The sequence below is a fragment of the Passer montanus genome, unplaced genomic scaffold (assembly GCF_014805655.1).
Source record: "Passer montanus isolate IOZ18808 unplaced genomic scaffold, ASM1480565v1 scaffold22, whole genome shotgun sequence".
NCBI lineage: Eukaryota > Metazoa > Chordata > Aves > Passeriformes > Passeridae > Passer > Passer montanus.
In genome coordinates, this window is record NW_024366815.1 from 13,073,145 (window position 1) to 13,096,278 (window position 23,134).

Genomic DNA, 23,134 nt, shown 5'->3' on the forward strand with positions numbered 1-23,134 from the left:
CCTAAGTTTCTGCAGAATTTTGAAGTTCTGTGACCAGCCTTTAGTTTTGCAAAAATTGTGTTGGTTTAAATTCCCTTGTTTCTTTGTTTTCTGTGCTGCATGTAATGTATTTATTGATAGGGCTAAATCCTGTTGTCTGTCTTCGTATAAGTTGCATTTATTTTTATAAGGTCTTTGAATATTGTTTTAGTTCACATAAGAATAATTTAGGCTGGAAAGTTCAATACTGCCAAAGCAGAATAAAAGGACTAACAATTATATTTCCTACTCGCTATTCACTTGAGGATTAATGTTCTGTTTCCTTTGGTAGCCTTTGTTGTGCTTTTATAGCAGGTAGAGTGTACCATATTATGTGTGTTATCACCTTTTGTCCCCTTCTTTTTTTGTGTGTCTTAGTATCCTAGACTGTGCATTGCAAGAGTTAAAAGCAATTCCTAAACAAGCATGAGCAGGAGTGCTGTCTGGATTACGGACTGAGATGAGAAATTGAGTTACAGTAAGCAGATTTGAGCCCATATAGCCATCCATGGATCATCAATCTATATGCGTCTTGGAGTGAAAAATAAAAAGCAAAACCAAACCCAAACCCATACACCTCCCCAGAACAAAACCCTGTATCTGGAATTCAGAACTGGTTTGTCTGTACCTATAGCATTACCTGTTTGAAGCTAGTAAGCTTGATTTCATTCTTAGTGCTGCCTGTGTTTCTGAAGAGCTAAGGAGTGGTGTTCTGCAGTAGCTGGAGTTTACAGGAAGCTCATGGCCTTCTGCCCAGGTGTACTGTGTGGCTCTCTTCCAAGTGGAAGAAGATAACGATATGTATAATTGAGGCCAAGGATCATTAACTGCCAGGAAGGAATGGAGACTCCCATCCAGCCAGAAAAAGTAAAATGTTTTACTTGTCAGTGTCCCTGTGGGGAAACTTAGCATCAGCAGGATCCACACCTAAACCATACATTTTTCTTCCAGCTATCATTAGGATTCCTGTCTACTTCAGGTTCAGTTGCAACCATGTATTTTTGCAATGGATTCATCTTCTCAGATCAGGTTACTTCAACAGGAGAGTTGTTGGGAAGGGTAGGTACAACTGTACCAGTGCACTGCTGACATTTGCATTTCTCTCTTTGTGAAGGGAATGAATGCAATCTTTACTGGTAGTGCCAGGGAACAGGTGACTACCAGCGTTTTCGGTTGTGTCAAAGAGAGGGCCTCTCTCTGGACAGATAACAAGTCAGGTTTTCTAACTGTTAGGCTATTCCTTGGTTGACCTTGCAGCCAAAATATCAAATTTCACATGGTTTTCACATGTAATCAGGATAAATGACTATATTAAATTTCATTACCATAATTCAAAAGGTCACTTGAATATTGGATAGCAAACAATGAAGGCACAGTGCCCTTTTGGTGATATCTGACAAAAAGTTCAAATATGTTGTTTTCTGGGACTAAATGGCTCACAGTGAGTGAAATTATAACTTGCTAAGATTCTAACTCATTTGAAAGAGGAAAATTAATCACTGTGTTACATCTTTTTTTTTTCTTTGTTCAGTACAGTCTAATATAAATAAATGCATAAGCTTCTTGTGATTTTTTTGGGGGGGACGACAGACACTTTAATCCTGAGTCTGCTGGTTCATATGTGTGTAATCAAAAGGCAAAAGATCATAAATTTGGAACCTTGATTTAGATATTCAAAAGAATATATATGATGATGCAGATATTCTCAGAAGTCAAAAAATATTTAATCTATTTCAGATTAGATTAAATATATTTAATCTATTTTCATTTAATCTGTCTATTGATTATCAGTATTAAAAAAGAGTTCTTAATATGATGTTCATGTAATACTAAAAATAAAATAATATAATGTAATAATTTATAATAAATATTATACTACTGAAAATAACTATGTATAAATGTAATGTACTCTAGAAGTAGGAATATGTATTCAATACACAGAAATGCAACATAGATTTTTAAATGCTGAGTATAAATTCTGAAATTCTAGACCAAGATGAACTTTCTGTCATGACTTTAAATTACTGGTAGTCCAAATTAGAAATCAGATTAACATGACACCAGTTAATATTAAATACTTGTAGTGCAAAGAAGTGCTGAGAGTCATATGAGAGCCAAGTATACCTTTCATACCTTCAGGCCTTAATTCTGGCCTGAAGAACCAGAAGACAAATAATGGTTAGGAGGAAACAGCAGGAAAAGATGATGTTCAGAAGCACACATCTTGCAGACAAAAATACCTTCTTTTGCATTATTTTTGGTTACCTATACTCTTAAGTTTGTGTCATACAGTGCATGAAACTGAGGAACTACACAGTTTGTGTTCTCACTGTTTGAACTCTCAGGTAAAAATTTGCATGGTACTTAAAAGCTCTTTGACAGAGATTTTAGCTCTAAAGCTCGTCTTCTCTTTCCAAATCCATCTGCTGACCCTTTACTGTTTCAGCATTGTATCAATGAAAGACTTAATGAAAGAGGAAATTGATTTTATTTGAATTAGAAACTAAAATAGAGCAGGTTTTGCTCACACTCTCACAGCTAGACAGTCTTACTCACCAAGAGGTGTATATGTGTGTCTAGGAAGTCTGCCCCGCCACACACAGGGGCAGAGGATTTCAAGCCATCCACCCGGCATCCCCACACCATGTTTGTCAACACATGGGCCCAGCATCTCTTGCTGTGCTGCAGAGGTCCAGGGATGCCACGTGTGAAGTTCTTCAAGCTTCTTCTGTGCTCTTTGTAGGTTGGTAACTGTGCATAGGTTCTAGTTATACCTATTTCTGTCCTTTTGATGCTGCATCTGTGTCCTGCACTACCTCTGTGACTCCGTGGGGCCATCACTGCCTTGCCTCCAGATGTCCCTGTCCAGTGGGACTGGCCTCAATGTGCTGGGGCTGTGCTGACGTGCTAGTCTGGATTGTCATTAACATGGGTTGTTACAAGAGCCCTTTCCCTGCTCTTGTCTTCATAATGATATCTTCACATGCAGATTTTACCACTCTTTTTCCATCCCTACCTCTCTTGGACTGTTTTTCTTTGCAAACTTCTGTTGCAGCATACAATTCAACCTGTACTATGTAATTTTTATTTTTCTCAAAATACCTTTGAAATGAAATGTAAGTTCCTCTTTGATGTCTTTCACTTCTTTTTGCAAATAACTTAGCATAGTATCGTTGTGTCAACCCATTTTTGGATGGCTATCAGATCTTTCCAGTCTCAGGTATCAACATTTTATAAAGGTTCATAAATAAATAACAAATCATAGTAGATTTCTCTTTTCTCTTGCCTTAGATTATCGTGGGTAAGACTACAATATAGCTCCATGTGCGTATTATAAATAATTTCTGAAAACATGGTGATAATATCACTGATAAATTTTACAAAAATAGCAGTTGAGAATAGCAAGAACAATACTAAAATGCAACCAGGCAAGGAGTCTAAATTCTACTGCATATTTCCAAGCAGTATCACAAAAGGCAGTTGCATTTTTAAGAAACATCTGTTCTCCAGATGCTTACTACTCTATTGAAATAAAGACACTTGGCAAAGTAGTTTTTCTTTGGTTGATTTTTTTTTGATACATCTTGATTTTCAGCACTGAATATCTAGTGCGTCCATGCTCAGAGAAAATATTTTATTTTGCATTAACAGAAAAATGGACTTGTAGACCACATGAAGCAATATGATAGGCACTGAGAGATTCAGGATAAAATAGAGTACACGTAACTATTATTTTGTCAAAGCTTATTATTAACCAGAGAGTTTAGAGTCTTACATATTTTGTAGGAAAAGTTTCATTTTTATATTTTTATAAGGTTGAAATATCATAACTGATTTGGCGTAGTAAATGAAGTAAGATCAGCTTGAATTCTTCTGTACTGAATGGGTGCATTTATTTTAGAAATCAAGCGCCTGTTTAAAAAAAATTCATTGTTGTGATATAAATTAATGCAGAAGAAGGAGTAGTGTAAAGCTGACAGTATGTTTATTTCCCACATATCTGAAACATGATCATTTTAGGAAAACATTAAAAATAAGATCCAGAGAACTAGGACAAGATTATAGAGACTCACATTTTGCTTAGTGACTGAGAATGTTTTTGTACAAGACAAACACACCCTGAAAAACCTTGGATTCTTTGCCAAGGACATCTTCTGGGTGTTTAACAACCACAAAAGTGAAAGATTGCATGTAGATCTTTGTGCTTACTAAGGAATAATAGGGCTTTCGGTATGATTTAAGAACTTTGGAAATCAGAAGAATGAACTAGCTGATTCTCATACTATCACTGAAATTAGGCCACAGGCTTTCATTAAGCTGTTCTTACATAGAGGACTGTTTTGAAAAACAGCAGCTTTTAACTGTTTAATTAAATATTAAGAACATATCTTAATTATTCTACCATCTGACAGGGTAAAATAATAACCAGACAATATAAAAAGTTCCTTATGTTTAGGGGGAGGGATGACGTATTAGGATATTGAAGGCTAAAAATAAATATTCTAAAATTAGAGCATTGTAAGATATGGTTACCCAGGCGGCAGTTACTAAAGTACAAAGGCAGGTTTCTCTAGAGAGTATTATTGCTTTGTTATTGTAGCTCTCCTGGCTAGACCGTATTCCTGATTCAAAATACCCTTGCAGAACATCTGCCAAGGTGAATCTGTAGTTGAGTCTGTGTTCTCTATGGAGTTTTGTAAATAGCAAGGAGGGCAGAGTTAAGGCACTTCAAGGGAAACGGATCTCTGTTACAGGCATAAATTTCCTATCTGTTGTCCCCAGAACGTTGTTTCTGTTTTCCTGATGTTTTTTACTGTGAGGCAGGTGGTTTTTTTCGACATGCAATGCCAAATTTTTGGCTATTGTTTTGTGATATATGCTGGTTGTGAGTATCCATGCTCTGTACAACAAGAATTACTGGAGTAACACTCAAAGTGAAAAGCAGTGCTGTACCATGTAGTAGCTCCACGGAGCTTAATGCAGTCATGCCATAAGCTTCAGGGAGTAAATCCCATGATTACATATAAATCACATCCAAGGTACTAAGAACAATATTCTATCCCAGAACAAAAATGAATTCAATAATAATGGCAACTGCTGCATTAAAAACTTACATTAATACAAGTACAATCTTTACTTTTTGTATTCTATCAGCTGTAATGTAAATAGCCATGTTTAGTTTATAATATCACACTGTCTGTGTTAAAATTGATAAAGGGAGTTACCTTCAGTCTGCTTGAACACTATGAATACGCTTGGTATAATCATAGACTCATGTGGAATCATAGAATAAGCTGGTTCAAAGGTTATTTAGGCCAACCCTTGTTCCTTAGACAGGGACATCTTCAACTAGATTAGATTGCCCTAAGCCCTGTTCACCTGATGAATGTTTCCAGGGATGGATCATTTACTACTTCTCTGGACAACCTGTACCAGTGTTTCATTACCCTCATAATAAAAAAAATTCTTTCTTATATCCAGTGTAAATCAACTGTTCCTCAGTGTAAAACCATCACCGTTTGTCCTGTCACCACAGGCCCTACTAAAAAGCCTGTCCCTGTCTTTCTCGTAGGCCCCCATTAAGTACTGAAAGGCTGTTGTGAGGGCTGCCCAGAGCCTTCTCTTCTCCAGGCTTTACAAACCCAGCTTTCAGCCTGTCCAAAAAGAAGGTGCTCCATCCCTCTGATCACCTTTGTGGCCTCCTCTGGACTCCCTCCAGCAGGTGCATGTCCTTCCTGTGCTGGGCCCCAGAGCTGCTGCAGCCCTGCAGGTGGGGTCTGAGCAGAGCAGAGCAGAGGGGCAGAATCCCCTCCCTGGCCCTGCTGGTCACTCAGCACTGTGTGAATACTGAGCAGCACTCTATGAATATTGAATCTATAAAGATGAGAAGTAAATAGGATAAGTTACTTAATTGTGCTGTATTTGATTCTGGTGGAAGAGTCAAATACTGGATTACTTGCCATAACTCTGGTGGTTTCTTTCTTTTAAAATATTCTGGAAAATGTAGATACAGCTCAGAAGCTGAAAAAAACCTTCCCAGTTTTTGCAGTTAGTGCAGAGTCAATCACAGGCTATAAATTTGAAACCTAGTTTAACTTTTGCTAACTGGTTCTTGTTACTGTTACCTATGAACAGATGGTGAAAGGCACACTTGAACACAGCTGTCAATGGAGCACATAGAGTTTATTAAACTTAAGATAAAATTTGTTTAAATAAGGCCAAGCATTCTTAAATTAAGAGTGTGACTGCTATATTCAGTTGGGGGTGGGGGCACAGTTAGTCTTTCACCCACATTTTGGGAAAAAATATTTTTGTAGCAGTTTCTATACATTGAATTACTGACACTGTAGCTTAATTAATGTAATTCCTCTGTATTAATTACAATAGTGTATTACCTGTACACATTTAATCTTTTAGTTCTTCTTGATAGTTCTGTACTCACTCAAAATGTATAATCCAGAAATGTTTTTAGAAATGTAACTGAAAAATATTATTTTGTTTGTTACTGCAAATTTTAAATTACAGGTAAAATATCATTTAATGATATATTCTATATATTAAAATAACTATAATTTTTATGTCTCCAATGAATTTTATATTACCTGAGTTTTTATTCTTAATGTCAAGAAGCTTAGGGGCCTGGTTGAATTTTTTGTGTCTTAAGTTAAGCTCTTTAATGAAAGAAAAAGCAATTTAAATTATTTGGAAATTTCTGAAAGGATGTATTTAGGTTCACTGTCAGATAAAAAATTATTGTCATGTCTTTGTGTAGATATATTTCTTTCTAAGTATGTCTTCCTACTCATGTTGCCCTTTATAAGGAGTAAATTTCATTTACTCATTTTTTTAGGTCTGGGATTTACTTAGCTAGGAAAATTCAAGGGTAAATTCAGAGGCTTATTCCCCACCATCTCTATGTACTGAATGGCTAGAAAAATAAGGATTATTTTCTTTTTTAACACAACAAGATTCTAAATATCTAAATAATCCTTGTGACCTCAATTAGAAATCAAAGGTGGTTTTTGGTAGTTTTGGTTTTTTTTTTTTGTTTGTTTTTTTTTTTTTTTTTGTTTGTTTTTTTTTTTGGTGGGGTAGCAACAAGATTCTAAATATCTAAATAATCCTTGTGACCTCAATTAGGAATCAAAGGGGGTTTTTTTGTTTGTTTTTGTTTGTGGGGTTTTTTTTGTTTTTTGTTTTTTTTTGGTGGGATAGCAATGCTTGAAGTGTTTTTTGAGGCACCCAGCCATAATGCTTCCACACTTGTTCAGGTAAGCAGAGAGCACAGAAAGTGCTATGCCAGCTTATGCTGTGAAATTTGACTCTTAAAATCAGTTGTTGTAAAACCCTGTTTAGGTAGGGCCAATTCTGTACTCAGTAAACTTATGAATAATCTAAATAAACAGCCCTGAAGTCAGGGAAAACTTGTAGAGGCAAAGGTTGTTGCTGCTCAGCCAGGAAGGAGTATTCAGATTAAAGTTGATAGTAATCAATTTGAAGTTATGAGCTCACTCTCTACTAACATGACAAAAAGCCTTAAAAGAAAGGATGCAGAATCCTAATGAGCTATAGGAGAAAATTAACATTTCCTTTTGAAATCTCTCTTAGTGAAGGAAGACCTTCTCCCAGAGTGGAACTGCTGCATAACATAGACCCCATGTTTGTGGATGATTCCCCATGTGAGTATGCTCAAGATTTATTGAACATACAGTTTACCTTCTGAACACTTCTTGTCTCATAAGTGAAGTATTTTCTTCCAGGTGAAACAAAATACAGTAGGATGCCTTTTGCTTGTAAGTAAATAGCCTTAAAATACAGAAATATCATCCTCTGGATGGTGTAAGTTCTTCAACATGATCAACATGGGCTTCCTATTTTGGAGAACTCTGAAACACTGCTGAGTAATGAATAAAGTACTTTGGAACATGGAAATGTTGAGGAGCAGCTGTGTGCCTGAGGTACACAGTGAGGCACTCTGCCAAGAGCCCTTTCCAAACCCTCTCTCCAGAATTCCAAATGAACTGCTCGCCCCAGTACATCTTGATACGACCTTGCAAATGGAAACCTTGAGTTTGTGAGGAGCTGAGAAGTTCCAAGCTGTGTGATTGCTTTTGTTCCATAATCATGTGGGTTGGATCCTTAATGCCACAATCACATGAATTGGAGCTGAACTTCGCTAATTCTATAGCTCTTTTAAAGCACCATCTGTTTTATGATTCAACATTACTAGTTTGCTAAGGACTACAAGCTTTTCAGGCAGACATTTTTTCAAACAGAACATTGGAACAGGTCCCTTTCAGTATTTTTATAGCATTTCTGTATTTCATTATATAAAGAAGTAAATCCAGGCAGAGAAAAAGTAGTGCAATGGAGACAGTGATCTGTTGCCTGCAAAACAAATACACATTGTGCTGCAATGACTGGATGGAAAGGGGTAAGATGGCCTTTTGCAATACACATCTGGTTCTGTGACTCTTTTCTGAGAAGGAGCAACATTGTGCCTATCTAATGCTGACTGGGAAGCTCTGCCTGCTGATAGTTCCTTCATACTGATTGAATTAAGGTCTAGCTACTCCAATTTCCCTTCAAAAAATGCTTAGTGAGTCATAGGATTCCTGTACAATGTTATGCCCCGGTGACGTATTCTCAGACCTACTTCAGAGACTGTCTTTTCCTTGTGGGAATGGCCTGTGATTGAGCTGTTTGAATAGACAAATTCCTGGAGTAAGCAGAAGGGGGACAAGCAAAGGAGGTTTTCAGGAACCTGAGCTCTTAGCAAATGTGGCCCCAAACTACTTCCATGATGCCATGCTCTGATGATCATTCACTGTTTGCTACATTTTTTGTGTCCTTAGTTGTGTGCATTGCGTGAAATGTGGGCAAGAAAGTGGGGCTGGGGGTTAGAAGCTGTAGTAGGTGCAACTCTTATACTGCATAAGATGCGTTTTTTAAGAATCATGAACAGAGGAAGTTATATGCATGCCTGTAAATTTACAATGCTTTTTTGTGCCTTTCAAAACTGCAGTAATTAAAACCAAAAACCGAGCTCTTCGCCAACCCATTCTCATGCACCATATAGTTTCACTGTCTTGTCTCAGCAAAGGCCTATTCTTTCAGCAAATTACTTTGTGCCTCCTAATGAAATTGTGCTTCGTCATATAAGGATTAAAATTTCTATTTAGCAGCCTAAGTTATTAGGAGTAATTGAATATGTATGTAAGTCAGCTGATTTTTACTCTGATTTTTACTTACTGTCTGGTTTTCATTTATTGAAATGGAATAATAAGTTTAGAATTAATATCTAGAAAAATTATGCTAGTGTCTCTATTAGGGGTAGATTAGTGAGACACAAAACTTGGAATATGCAAGCAGTTTCAGATTTTCAGCAATCATGGTTCTCTGCATGTTTTGGTGGTTTCCTTTTTTTTTTTTTTTTTAAAGCATCTTAAACTGTCCATGCACTCTTCATAGATTAGTGAGACACAAAACTTGGAGTATGCAAGCAGTTTCAGATTTTCAGCAGTCATGGTTCTCTGCATGTTTTGTTGATTTCCTTTTTTTTTTTTTTTAAAGCATCTTAAACTGTCCATGCACTCTTCTTGTCACCAAGATGATTAACTGTGTCACTCTGGTGTCTTGCTCTTTCTCTGACTGTTTATTGTTTCCGTGTCCTAACTGTTTTGACATCAGAATACTCTTTTGCCTATGGTGCTAAAATACATGTTTGCAGATTTTGCTGGGTTCTTTCCAAATTCCTGTATAACCTTTTACCCTCTTGATGATATTTTGCTCTTGTCCTAGTCTGCTTTGAAAAATCACATCACCTAAATCATCTGATGTCAGATGAAGTATTCCTATTATTCTAACACTTACTTTTATATAGAAATTTGAAAGTGAAAAATGACTGGAAGATAAGATTAGTCAAATCTTTGGGTTTGCAGAGTACTGTAAAACAGCAAATAGGCAATTAAATATCAAGATTCTATTAAATGTAACCAAAAAAGGAGTTTTCAGGTTGTTGTGGTTAATCAAGTGAGAAGACAGTACTGTTATAGTTGGGCACACGGAGAGCATTAAGTTACTGTTTTACCTGCACTCAGGGCAGGTTCAGTGTTCCTGAACTCTTGAGTGTTTTTTTTCTATAATGTATATATTCTTTCACTATTTTATATATATATATATATATATATGTGTGTGTGTGTGTGTTTATTAAATTAGCATGAATGATTGGATGCCTTATTAATTAATAGGATTTTTTAACTGAAACAGGAAAACTGAGCTTTGTTCTGTTCAGATTTTTTAAAGCCCTCCTTCAGGGAAGAATTTGTGCAAAAGACATTAATTAGTTAGTGGCAAGTCAACTGTTACAGCCAGCTATCCAACAGAATGTTAAGTTGAAATAGTAAGACATGATGTCTTGATTGCAGAGCTAGTGACGTCTCTGCTACTGTGGTCTGTTAGCACTGACCGGGGCTGTGTGTTTATTTACCACTTGTTGGGTAACAGCGTATAACTTCTCAGCTTCCCAGACTGAGTGCTGGTTTCTGATCTCTGAACATCAGCCAGGATTACTCCAGCAGATCTGATGAATCTGCTGATCAGCATCTGCTTACCTTTTTTCAGAACCTGATGTCCAGTGGCAAACACTGCAGCCCTGCAGTAGTCTTGTATCAAGTACTGCACTTCTCCTATTGTCAACAGTAAAGAGAAAACCACTGTAAAATAGTTTGCCTGCAGTTCCATTTTACAAAAAAAGGCTCAGGTCTTATTTCACTGACTCCTTCAAATAGATCATCTTTCTCAGAAGATAATTTTTCTTCATTAAAATATAAACCTTCCCTGTGGTCTGACACACATGGGCAGTGTTTTAAACTTCTTTTTTTTCATCTTTAGTGCTAAAAAAGGCGTTCGTCTCCCTGGCCACAGACCTTGCCAGTAGCATCCCTCAGACTTGTGGCAGCCCAGTGGGTTGGAGTTAAAAACAACTTTTCTCTTAATAAACTGATCTGGTTTGTGGTGCAGACCTGCAACTATTGTACTAGTGTAAGAGCATACAGTGGAATGAAAACCTGGGGTGGGATCTCCAAAACTAGGATGAGGAGGGGCTGGGTTGTGGTCTTTGGGGGTTGCAAAGCCAGTCTAGTGATGAGCTACTGCCAAGATGGCCAGCCTGTCCTCTCCCTTTCCTCTATCCTTCCTCCTTCACTTGTGTTAGTTGTAGTAATCACATGGTAATAAGATGATTTTTCTGCTAGGTCAGCTTTCAGATTGTTTTGGGTAGCTAGTCAAAAGAGGAGGAAAGGTTTCTACCACATCAGTGAGCTGAATCAACCTGCCCAGTAGCTGTGTGATGGGGAGCAGGGGATCAGTGTGTGCTTCGTAGCAGATGGAGGGTCTGGCCACAGGACTCTCTAGCTAAGATCAGTTCTGACCACGTTGGGAACCTCAGCCAGAGACAGCAGTTTCATGGAGTTTAAGCTGGTAGGCTGCTGCTGCTACCACAGAGGATATCCTGCCTCCCACAGTGCCTCGCCATTGCCCCCCTTTCTCATGGGTCACCAAAACTACTCACAGAGCCAGGCTGTGAACCAGGTCAGGATGCTGGTTCAGATTTTAACAATCCTTTTTTTCTCCCCATCTGGGAACATCCATATGCTGGATAGCCAAGTGCTCATTTTGGCACAAAGACTGAGACTAGGAGGAGTTTTGAGGGACAGGTGAGACTGATTCCTTTGGCTCTGAAATTAAAACCTGAGGTTTCTGTTTCGTGATAGATGATAAAGTAATCCAACAGGTTGCTGCTGGGGATGAACTTTACTTTCTCCCCTCCCCTTTCCCAGCCACATGCTCTTAGTGCTTATTTTGCATTCATTTTGGCACTTCTTGGATACTTCTGTGAACTGATCCAACTTGCTAGCCTGGTTTTCCTCTGTTATGTGGGTTGAATCTGCACATTGGAGGGGCTGATGTGTGCCAGTGGCAAGCCAAGGCGGGGGCAAGGAGGGTATGTGGTTGGAAGAGGGAGAGGCAACCCTCGTAGTACTCTCTGGCTGCTTCTGGAACAAGAACCCCATGGGGAAGGAGTGGGAAACCACATCTGGCTGAGCCTTGCTGTGCTAAACCAGTCTGGTGAGTTCTGCAGATGGAGCTGGACCCACACACCTCAGAGGTGATTGCTCCTCTCCCTCCCTGCTAAAAGCCATGGCTTTTGTTTCTTCATCACACTGTTGATTGATTTCAGAAGTAATGAACGTATGTCTCAGTTGCTTGATCTCAATGTAGACTTGTTGTTTATTAGAGAGTTTACAATTATGTAAATTTGCTGTGAAAAATCTACTGTCTTTCAGATTTGGGTCTGGAACATTCACATTTTCTGGTAGCTTTAAGGATTCAGTAGTAAAATAAGAAAATTAAAAACAGAAAGCTGAAATTATGTTGAGAGTATAATTTTCTCTGTAATGTATAGGTTAAGAAAGCACATATAAAATGCATAAAGTAACTTAAAAATTGCATAAGTAAAAAAATTGATTTCCATACATTTGAAGAGAAAAGAAGCAAAATTATTTTGTCCCATTTTTGTGAATTTGTCCTTAAAAATAAAAAAATAGCCAAGTTGTTGATGGTTGGCAGCTGTGTGGATGACATCAGCTCCTCCATTGTGAAAGATCTCCTGTCTTTTAAATAGCCTTATGGCATTTCATCAAGTTTTGGTGATTCAGCTAAATAAAAACCCAACTGGTTTTAAGTCTCAATTCCCCTAACTGCTAAACCAAACTTATTTCTGACCACAGTCATTGCTAGATGGCCTGTCTTGAAGCAGCATTGAAACTTTATATCCCACACAAGGCAATCTTATTTTGAGAATCAAAACTAAATGACATGCTGAAAGGAATTGTACCCTTTAATTCAGAGTTGTTAATCAGAATCTGTCAGTACACACTGTATTAGCTTTAATCTGACTTGCTAAATTTATTAATAAATTTGGTGACTTTCACAAAATCTTGTAGACTAGATGTGTAGCATCACTTCTCTTCAAAAAGAACTTGAATTTATTTAAATTTTAAAGATGTATTCAAAATAAATATGTTTTGGGTGGCTTCGGCTTAGGCTAAAAAAACTTTTACCTTCATTTAAAATTCCAGACTTAACCATAAACTAAAACTTCAAAAGCATAATAACAGTGTGGATTACTAATTGTAGTCAATTTATTTAGAAGATATATATTCAGAGGGAGACATCCAAGACAGAGAACTTGTAAAAACATTCTGTGATTTTTCCTCCAAACCTTTATTTGCCTAGAGCAAAATTCATCAGTTCATTGCTCTGCTTGACATTTGAAAGAAGGTATTACCTCATATATTGCACTATTAATTGCCAAAATAAATGATTGCTTATAAAGAGCTAGATCTCCTATACGCAGAACAAACATATAATATATTACAATACAGAAATCTTTTTTCTTCTGGGACTGATGTGTCATTTGTAGACATTAAAATTGCATTATAATGCCTGTAGCATTATATATTATATCCATACATATACCAAAATGATTAATCTTAATTAAGGGGTAGACACTCCAGGGTCCTCTATGTCCCATTTGTTACTAATTTTGCCTAGGTAAAGGATAATTCCTGAGACTTTGTAGGACAGAAATTACCTCTTTTCCAGTTCTATTACTGATGATCTAGCTTGTTTAGAATTATTTAACAAAAAGGAGAAAAAAAAGAAAAAATGGGGAAAAAATTGTCATAATGGGTTTAATCAGTAGCAGCAGAAGATGCATGGATGAGTATGCTGGGTGGGTATTGAATGGCATAAATACACTCCATGTCTGTGACAGGCTTAAGACCCAAAATCTACTCTTGAGTCAAAACTGCAGAAAATTGACCTGTATACTCAGCTGATTGAGCTTACGTAGTGACAGCTGGAATTGGAGAATGGTCAAGAATGGACAAAATCACAGATATGTTCTTTGCTTGTCCAAATTACCTTTTTTCTGCAAAATTGTGCATGTTCATGCTGACCATCGGGACTCTGTCATCTTCCCATTTAAAGAAAATCATAAATTGCAATGACCCCCTGGAAATTTCTAAGGCAGGAGTTGCTGACATAGGACCCTGGATCCCTCAGCCGCTTCATGCAGTGTGTGTTACGCTGACTGGGCAACTTTGGGCAGAGCTCAGCTCCACTCCTTAATGGGAGACTGCTATTCCAGCAACTTCTGCTGCCATTCACATCAGAGATAACTGGTGTTTTTCTTTTAACTGTCAGCTATGTGAGTTTCTGGGGTGTAGCTCTTGCTGTCAGGAAGTTTGGGCTGTGGTTCTGCACTGCCTTGGCTCTTAGCCCATCTGCATCTCAGCATGAACCATCCATCCCTGAAGTATTTAATACTAGAGGATTGCGTGTTTGGTGAGCCTCATAAATACTAATCCCCATGTTTCCTCTGGGATGTAGATAATCTCTTTTAGAATTTAGAAATGTTAGGTCACTTGATTAGGTGTGTAATGCAAGTATCATGACAGGAATCCAGAAATCGCTGGATACTGCTATTTTATGCTTCATTATATTCTATAATTATTTGAACATTTTATGTTCTTATGGAAGTCTTGACGTAAATGGTAGATTACATTTTCCAAATTAAATATCTCTGAGCAATAAACCTGAAAAATTTTAACAGAGCATAGGTTGTTAGAGTTGCTGTTCAGTTCTCTTTACCTTCAACGCAGCATCCTTACAGTGATGCAGATGGGGTTTGGGTGTTTCACATATAAGGCCATCACAACAGGACATACCTTCAATAATTCATATGTTCCGTACAATCAGTAAAAATTTGTTTCCTAGAAAAAATAAGCTTTTGATTTTTGTTTCCCTTATTTTCCCATTGAAAGTGAATGTTTAACATTTCCTTTTTCTGTCTCTCTTTTTGTGATGTTTAACATTGTAGGCTGTAATATTAAGTTTGCTCTTATTTAGAATAATATATTCCGTGGTTGTCTAAGAATGTAGTAACCTGGATAAGTGATTTACCTAGCTGATGTGCACTGGGATTTTTTGCTGCCCTTGATGATTCTGGATTTAACTCAGTTGTTTGTGCGGTGTGGTATTTTTGAAAAAGAAATTATATCTTCTGAAAGAGAAGGTGAATGCTTCAAATGTGTACACTTGTTGAAATTAAGTAGAATATGAATTTTGAAAGGTAAGAGACTGAATATGATATTCTAGTATAAATCTTTCCTTTGGAATCAAATGTTGTTATGATAAAGCTGACATTAGAAGTAATAATACTAGATCTAGATCTTCATAGCATTTAACTAAGTGAATTAAGATAGGTGAGCTTCACTGTTTAAGTTTGTGTGCAACACAGCTCTACACCTTGTCAACGTGATGTCAGGAAGTTACAGTGTCTCAGGGCTCATCCTCTTCTTAAGGTCAGTATTCTGTTTGTTCTCCCAAGGTTAAGGTCAAGGCTATTCCTCAAATGTTTTTATTTTATAAAAATAAGAGAAAGACTCAGAGTTTTGTAGAGAACTCATTATTGCCATAAAGCAGCAAAAGGTCACAAAATGTCTTTCCTCGGTGAAGTAACAAAGCCCTTTATTTCTTTGCTAATTCATTGTCACAGTGTAGGTTGGAAGAGCCCTTGACATTTCCAGAGTTTCCTTGTTGAGGTGAAATAATTGCTCTACACATCATGGTTCAAAAAAAGAGGAATTAGTACAAAGTACATATACGCAAAGCTTATATGTAAGCTCACAGAGCCATCTGCATTTCAAAGTGGCTGTACCAAGATTGTTCTTCCTTCTGGCATATTTTCATGAACTTTCACATTAATTAAGGCATTAGAGCTACAAATACTTGTGTAGCTTCAGAAATGCACCTTATAAATGGGGAACTATAAAAGTTGTATTTCTATAACTGAAATAGAAAAATCACTTCCTACTGTCTGTGAGCTGTCTTTCAGACAACACTGTAGAATAAGTGTTTTATGTACTACAAACGTGAAGGAAAAATTGTCAGCTTTAGAAGAATGAACAGAAAAGCAAAAATGAATTTACTTTATCTGGATGAAGACATGAAAGTGTGGATAGAAGAAGGCGACTCATGTCACTTTTCAAAATATGTGCAAGATGTTCTTTCAGGTGAGGAGAATTTTCTGTGGGCTGTGGTATAGACAATCACCTAAACCAGCAATCCACTGACTGTAGCAGGCCCAGAAATACCTGTGAAGAACTTATTCCCCTCTCACATTGATAGTGTTTGTTTTTTATTCTGAAGAAGACAAATGTTACTTAATTAAACAGTGCTATTCAAAGCTACCTTGTAATTTTCAGCTTTGATTTCCATGAGACTTCTTTTGTCTATTGTGCTTCATAAGAAGGCAAAAGTCTAAAAAGCACTAATGAATATAATGATTAAGGTTTGTTAATGTACAACAAGCAGTGTCTAAACAAAAACAATCTTTTCTGAAACAAGATACACTTATATATACTTTCTTCAAAACAGTCTAAATGACCTGCTGGGGCTTTGATATTTAACTTTTCCACTATGTTTATGAAGAGTCTAAATTATACATATTTTCTGAAAATACAGTAAGTTCTAAATTCAGTAAGTTCTACATGTTGGCTTTATTGAATGTTAAGATAAATATCCATAACATTTTTTTTCATGCTTGTTTCTCCATTTCTTCCCATTTCTCCGTCTCTTTCAAAGATTTTACTCATGTAAGAGTTGATTCAGAGACAATACAATGAAGCAGGTTCAAATCATATATCCTAGGAAAGAATATATCCTAAGAAAGAACAGTCTATACGTTTGTAACATTATCCATTATAATCACAAAATTAAAAACAACTGCTGCATTTTTGTGAAAGTTACTCTGATTTCATTTTTTGCAGTTCATTGGCTGAGATTTGCCGAAGTTCAGCAGTTATCAATAAAGGCCTTACAAAAATTTGCAGAGTATCAAAGGGATCATAGTGAGACTGGCATTTTTAACCAGAGCTGATTATACTTCAGCTGACTGAGCTGTCTACTGGAGGGGAGCCAGATTCACGAGCTGAATCAGTTGCTGGAGGAATATGAACTGTATTCATGCTAAGACAACAGAATGCTCTTTGCCAAAGCAATAGGGAGAAATTCTTAAAACTCTTTCTGGAATTTGCTTTGTCTTGTGCATTTCTTGATGAAAACTTAGTGGCAGGCTGCTCCACAGAATCAAGTCTAGCAAAAGGTAATTCTTGTCATGAAGTTTCTCTTTTATAAAATGCTAGAACTAAACTTGCAGTATAGCACCAACAAATTTATAGTTCGTCCAAGTGAAACACAGTGCAAAGTTTTCTGTTTATGGTCAAGGGAGAATTTTGCTTGGGGAATTCTTTTTCTACTTGCATTTAAGAGTTTTTTTGCTTCTGCAGCTATAGGAGAGAGAAAGTTATAAATGGAAAGTTAAAATTTTTGGAAAACAGCCATGTGTTTGTGTTTATGTTTTCATGTTGTTAAGAAATGTGACATTTTAAAAAACTTTATGTTTATAAATAAAAGATATATGAAGTCCCAGTTTATCTTCCAACTGCAAAAAATATTAACTGTAACCTTTGTCCTTTAGCTTTTTTATTTTCTTTGAACATATAGTCTTATCTTGCAGCCGAGAAGTTGATTAATCTGAGTGGTTTAGGATTTTAGGGAATTTAGTATATTTAGTAACAAATTATATTACTACATTAGAGACAGTCCAGATTTTCATGGTATGTAAGAGACTTGAGTTAATATTCATAAGTGGGAATGAAAAATGTAGTACTTGCACTGCTCTCGATATTGTAATCACTGTGGTCTAGGGTAGATAATGAAAAGCTTCAATCATGTTCAATATATTATTTCCTGAAATTTAGAAGGGAAGAAAAATCTCATGTTCAAGTAGAGCATGTTGGTGCTTAATCAAAAACATAAAGCAAAGAGATTAAAACAGAATGAAAATCCATTGGCATTTCTGACACAGTCTGTAGATCCATACTACTTTTGTTCTGTGTGCAGATGAACAATGCAAATGGGACCATTTTTTTAATTGTTGAAGTGGCCTTGACTAGAAAGAGTATATTCTGAAAGCTATTTCTCTATTCTTTTGTTCCCTGATTAAACTTTCCTGCAACCTTTTAAGTACCTGGATCTGGGGAAACCTCTGTTTTCCCCAGATCCAGGTACTTAAAAAAAACCTGGGAAATACCAAAGGAAATCTGGAATTTTTTTTTTTAATTCTGTGTGTCTGTGTGTGTGTGTCTGTGTACAATTCTGGATTTTGTGGTGTAATGTAGAGACTTGGGATTTAATGTATTTGTAGACTGTCTGCAAGTCAACTGTAGGCCAGATAACTTGCAAATGAAAACCACAGTGTGCCTACAGAATATTTTGCATTTGAATGCTTCAAGAACACATATATAATTGAAGTAAGATTTACAGGATAGTAGAATGTTGAGAATTTATTACAAATTTTGTACCCACTAACTTTCCTTACTTTCTTATATCAATTGAAAGTTTTATGTACAAATTTGGTGTTAGTGGAAATCAAAATAACTTAAACCCATGTGGACATCCCATCACTTATTTTCTGTGTTGTCATTAATAATATTTGTATTTATTACATGATGTGAAAATAAAGTACAGCCTTCCACAGAGCTGGGAAGAAATCTCTCCTGGAAGATGGGAGGCTGCTGTTCAAAACTGTTTGTAACAAAGAGAATAACTCAGTTGGTTAGTGCTTTTGGTGTGGCCTGGGAATTTCCTCAGGGAGGAAACTATTGGACAGTTGGAAAAATGCTGTTGGAGGAAAGTTCAGAAGATGTGGTTGTGGAAAGCAGTGCTGACCACAAAGAAGAGTTACTGGGTGGCTTCCTGAGTTTTACTGCAGTGAAGTTATACTTCATAGTTCATTTCTTGACTTTGTGTTCCTGTGTGTGCCTCCATGTTCATATAAAGGACCAAGTGTTTGGTTACCTGTTACCTGAAATCTGCCTTGATTCTGCTGTTTCAGGGCTGCACAGAAATATGTTTAAGTAAACACTGTTTTGATTTTCTAGAACTTCAGAGCATGGTGACATGGGTTTTGGAGCAGGGAAAGTTACTCTGGAATTCATTTTCATCTGTTCATCCATAAGGCTCGATTTTTGGTATAATTCATGGCAATGTGTGTTCTTATTTTCTTGAACTTTTTCTTTTGAGAATTGGTAAATCATGTATTGGCACTTTCGTTTTGATTTCAGATCACTTTTATTTGAGGAGTTGAATAAAGCTTACATGTTGTTGCCAGAAGTGATTGTTGTAAATGCAAATGGGGAAGCCTTTCATATGACCGTTTTATGGAAAACACATTGTGTCTACTGATCTGTATGGATAAAGGGGAGTTTAGCTTCATTTGTTTGATTAAGAGGAGTTGGTAGGGTGTAAATTCCTTGTTTGTTACTGCTGATGCTTAACCAGTCTGAACCAGAGCCCAGTGAAATTAATGGAAAGGTTCCCATTTGTTTCTGGGTAGATTTTTTTAAGCTCTAACTGACTTCCCACAGTTGAGCATTAGTAAGGCATGGGAAACCTGCCAATCACGCAGGATTTGAGTGTATGCATGTGGTGAGATTTCTAGGAGGCTGAAGACTGCTGTCATGAGGGTAATTTTTATGTAGAATTTGGTAATATTTAAGAAAGTTCTTGATTTTTTTTTTTTAACCTACACTTCTGCTATTGTAGCACAAAAATGGGGCAAGATGATTATAAGGAGTTTGAATTATCTATTGTTAGGAAAGTAATCATGTGTGATATTTTTACTTGCTTGGGTTTTCTTTTTTCTCTTTACTGGGCAACATGTAAATAAAAATTTTAAGTCTTGATAATAGCATCAGATAAGTTAGCTAAGAACAGAAGCTTTTATTTTAATGGAAACAGTAGGAGAATGATTCAATTACCATTTTTCTGGCAATACATACAAGATGGTGGATACAATAGGAATTTTCTGGGTTATTAAAATAGTATGTTGATTTTAAAGATGATAATGAAAATACTAGAAAATAGTCTCTTTCTGTTTGGGTTTCATATGTGAGTGGGTTTTGGTTTGCCAGTCCCAGACTTCTGTCTGGGGATCTCCTCTGTGGTTTTTATAGCCTACTAATCAGATCACAAGAGGCTGGGAGGCATATACATTACCTTACTATGGAAATAGTACTCATTACTGCTTGTTGGTTTTAAGTCCTAGTGGAAGTAGTGTGCATGGTTTGGTTCAACTATTAAGCAGAGTTCTACTCTGCAACATATATGGAGTTGTTCACTTCTCTCTAATAAAAACATTTTTACAGAATAAGGAAACTTTTTTAATGTCTTAGAGTATAATCTCAGCAGAATTTGAACATCTAATTTATTGCCTTGAGACTTACCATTGCCAGGTGACACTGCCTTTTGAAAGCCTGTTTGTTAACCTTGAGAGTCTTCATGAGTTGATAGCCAGTATGCACAAGATTGAATCATTTTAAATTATTTATGGTAGCTTTTTTTTAACATATGCATAAGTGCCACTTCATTCCCTAAAGCTGCCTCACAGCAAGCACTGGCTTCTGTAGTTCAGTAGTTTCTTGCTGTCTGCTGTGTGGTGCAGTCTTGTAATGGCTGTGTCCCTTGCTCTGGGGCTGTGTCTGACAGAAACCCGTCATGGGTGCTTCTTGTCACACCTCTGGCTCTGTGTGTGTTCCTTCAGCCTCTGTTAGCAGAGATAAGTCTGAAAACGTGAGTGCTTGCAGTGATCCCCCCAAGAGTCTCTGAATACAATCACGACTTCGTTGCATTGCTGTCTGAGTGACAGTTGTGCTTACTGATAAAATGCAATCTCTTTAATCACCTTTATAATATGGGGTTAAGGATGTCAGGGGACTGGCGGTTCAGAGAGTTGTCCTAGTTGTTCTGATAGCCGAGATGTGATTAAAAGATTTTAAGAAGTGATAGAATAACATGAATATTTTCTGTGAAACATGTCTGGTGTGGTTCAAAAAATACAACAACACTATTTTGTTCAGAAAATGTAGTGTCATCCTGTTGGAACATGGCCATTTCTAGCCAAAGGAAACAATGAATTTCCTAAGTAAAGAGTTTATGTCTCACTCAGAGTTTCAGCATGTCTGAGTTTTTCTTTCTGTGGCTACACGGTGTGCAATAGTGCTGCTCCGCATTATAGGTGATATCTAGTTAGGCCAGGTAGAGGCTGAAGTTATCCTGAAAAATAATAAAAACTACCTAGGTCATGGGATTTCACTCAGGATATTTAATGAGGTAACTTACTACTTACTGTATAGTAAGTTCAAAGTACTCAAAGTATTTGGCCTGCATATTTAAATGATATATCCCTTGTCATTTAAAACAATAAAGTTTTGATTATATGATTGCATTTGGCCAATGTCACATAGGATGGGAGGGAGCAGAAACAACCTGGTCCTTGGAGTTCCATAGAAAATTCAAATTTAATTAAGTAGAATATACACCTAGCAGAGATGTTTTATTCACAAGGAATTGCATACCACCTAACCTTGCAACTGGTTTCTGAACTTTCTCAGTCTTGTTTTTGAGATGGGAAGAACAAAACTACAGTTTTCCATTTGCATGAAGCTTTTTGCTTTGTTAACAAGTCCTTTTCTAATAATTCCTTTCACTCAGTTCTCTTTTTGTACAACATATGCTGATATAATTCTGAAAAAGCATCAGCTCAATCTGTTGTGATTCCAGGGTTCCACTCTTGGTTAGGAGCGTCACAAAGGCCATAATTTTATATGTTTATATGAATTTCAGGGTTTTTTTTCCACACATGCATCATTTTACCTGCATCTCTGTTAAATATCAGTGACTATATTAATGCCCAGCCTCATACAGGCCTTCTGTCATCCTGCACAGCCAGCTTCAGATAACTTGTCATCATTCACAGACTCTCTAGTCTCACTGTTCATTTGCTTTTCCAGGTCATTTGGAATATGTTCAATGGTACAGGTCCCAGCACAAATTCCTTTAGGAAACCAGTGGTGGCCTCTCCAGTGTGAAATCAAAACTGGTTTTGTTTCCTGTTTTTTTAGGTGCTTTTCTATCCACGTGAGAATCTTTCTCTCTTTTCCTATTGTTGCTTAGTTTCTTGACCTACATGGTCTTGTGGTATGAGAAGTAAACTTTTGCTCTATGTGGATCCTGTTATCTGTTATTTAAGTGGTAGAGCAGAGTAACCAAAAACATTCTAGGGGATGTTGCACAGCCAGACAAAATTTATACTGAAATACACATCTTGAGAATTACAGAGAAAAATTTTAGTTAATAAGAAAATATCTAGGGAATCTCTTTGTGCAGAGTACACTACAAACTGCAAGGTTTCAAACTAGTGAGACATCCAGTGTAATATGTCCATACTCTTGTGTCACAGGAAATGCTGTTGATATTCCTACTTGGGCTGAATGCTCTTTAATGTGCTTTACACCTGCAAAGCAGTAGCACCTGTTTACTATTTGTTCAGATGTGTTTTTTATTTGGACTGCAAAGAGTGTGAGCCACCTAAAATCTTAATTCACCCTGGGTTTTGTGGCTTTTCTTAATACAGACTTTTCAGTATTTTCTGTCAAGTAGGTTGCAATTAAGCTTGGAGCTTTTTGTGGTTATATTTTCCTTGTCATACTGCTGCTGCATTATATTATCAGAAATAGAAGTTTAACTACAGAGAATGCTGATATTTTTCATTTTTTCCTTCAGGAAATACACTGAGAAAGGTAGATAACTTCTAACATCCTTGTTTTGCAGATGAAGAAATAACAGTAGAAGCTTCATTTGCTTCTGTCTTCCTTAAAGGACACTGATTATATGCAGCTGCTTATAAAAGAATGTTTCTGTTCCTGTGTAGGATATTGGAAAAATAGTAGGCATGGCCGCTCTGATATTCACTTAGCTGTTCAGAGTGCTCTTTGGTCGGGGCTCTGGCTCGCAAATAAATAATAAATTAACATTTCTTTGTCTTTCTCCAAAATTGTTTCTCAGTATCCAACATTGCCTCCCCACATGCTTGTATTGTAGAACCACAGTGTACAGAAATACAGCATTCTTCAGGCACTTTGGG

The 23,134-nt window shown here is 36.8% G+C and overlaps 1 protein-coding gene across 1 annotated transcript in view; it reads left to right on the plus strand.

The window, feature by feature from the left end:
* The window catches only part of ARSB (arylsulfatase B), a 62,127-nt gene that overhangs the window by 30,591 nt on the left and 8,402 nt on the right, over positions 1 to 23,134 (plus strand). Inside the window, exon 6 of the mRNA XM_039709952.1 lies at positions 7,627 to 7,697. Within this exon, the coding sequence (XP_039565886.1) occupies positions 7,627 to 7,697 (71 nt within the window). The remainder of the gene's footprint in view (positions 1 to 7,626; positions 7,698 to 23,134) is intronic.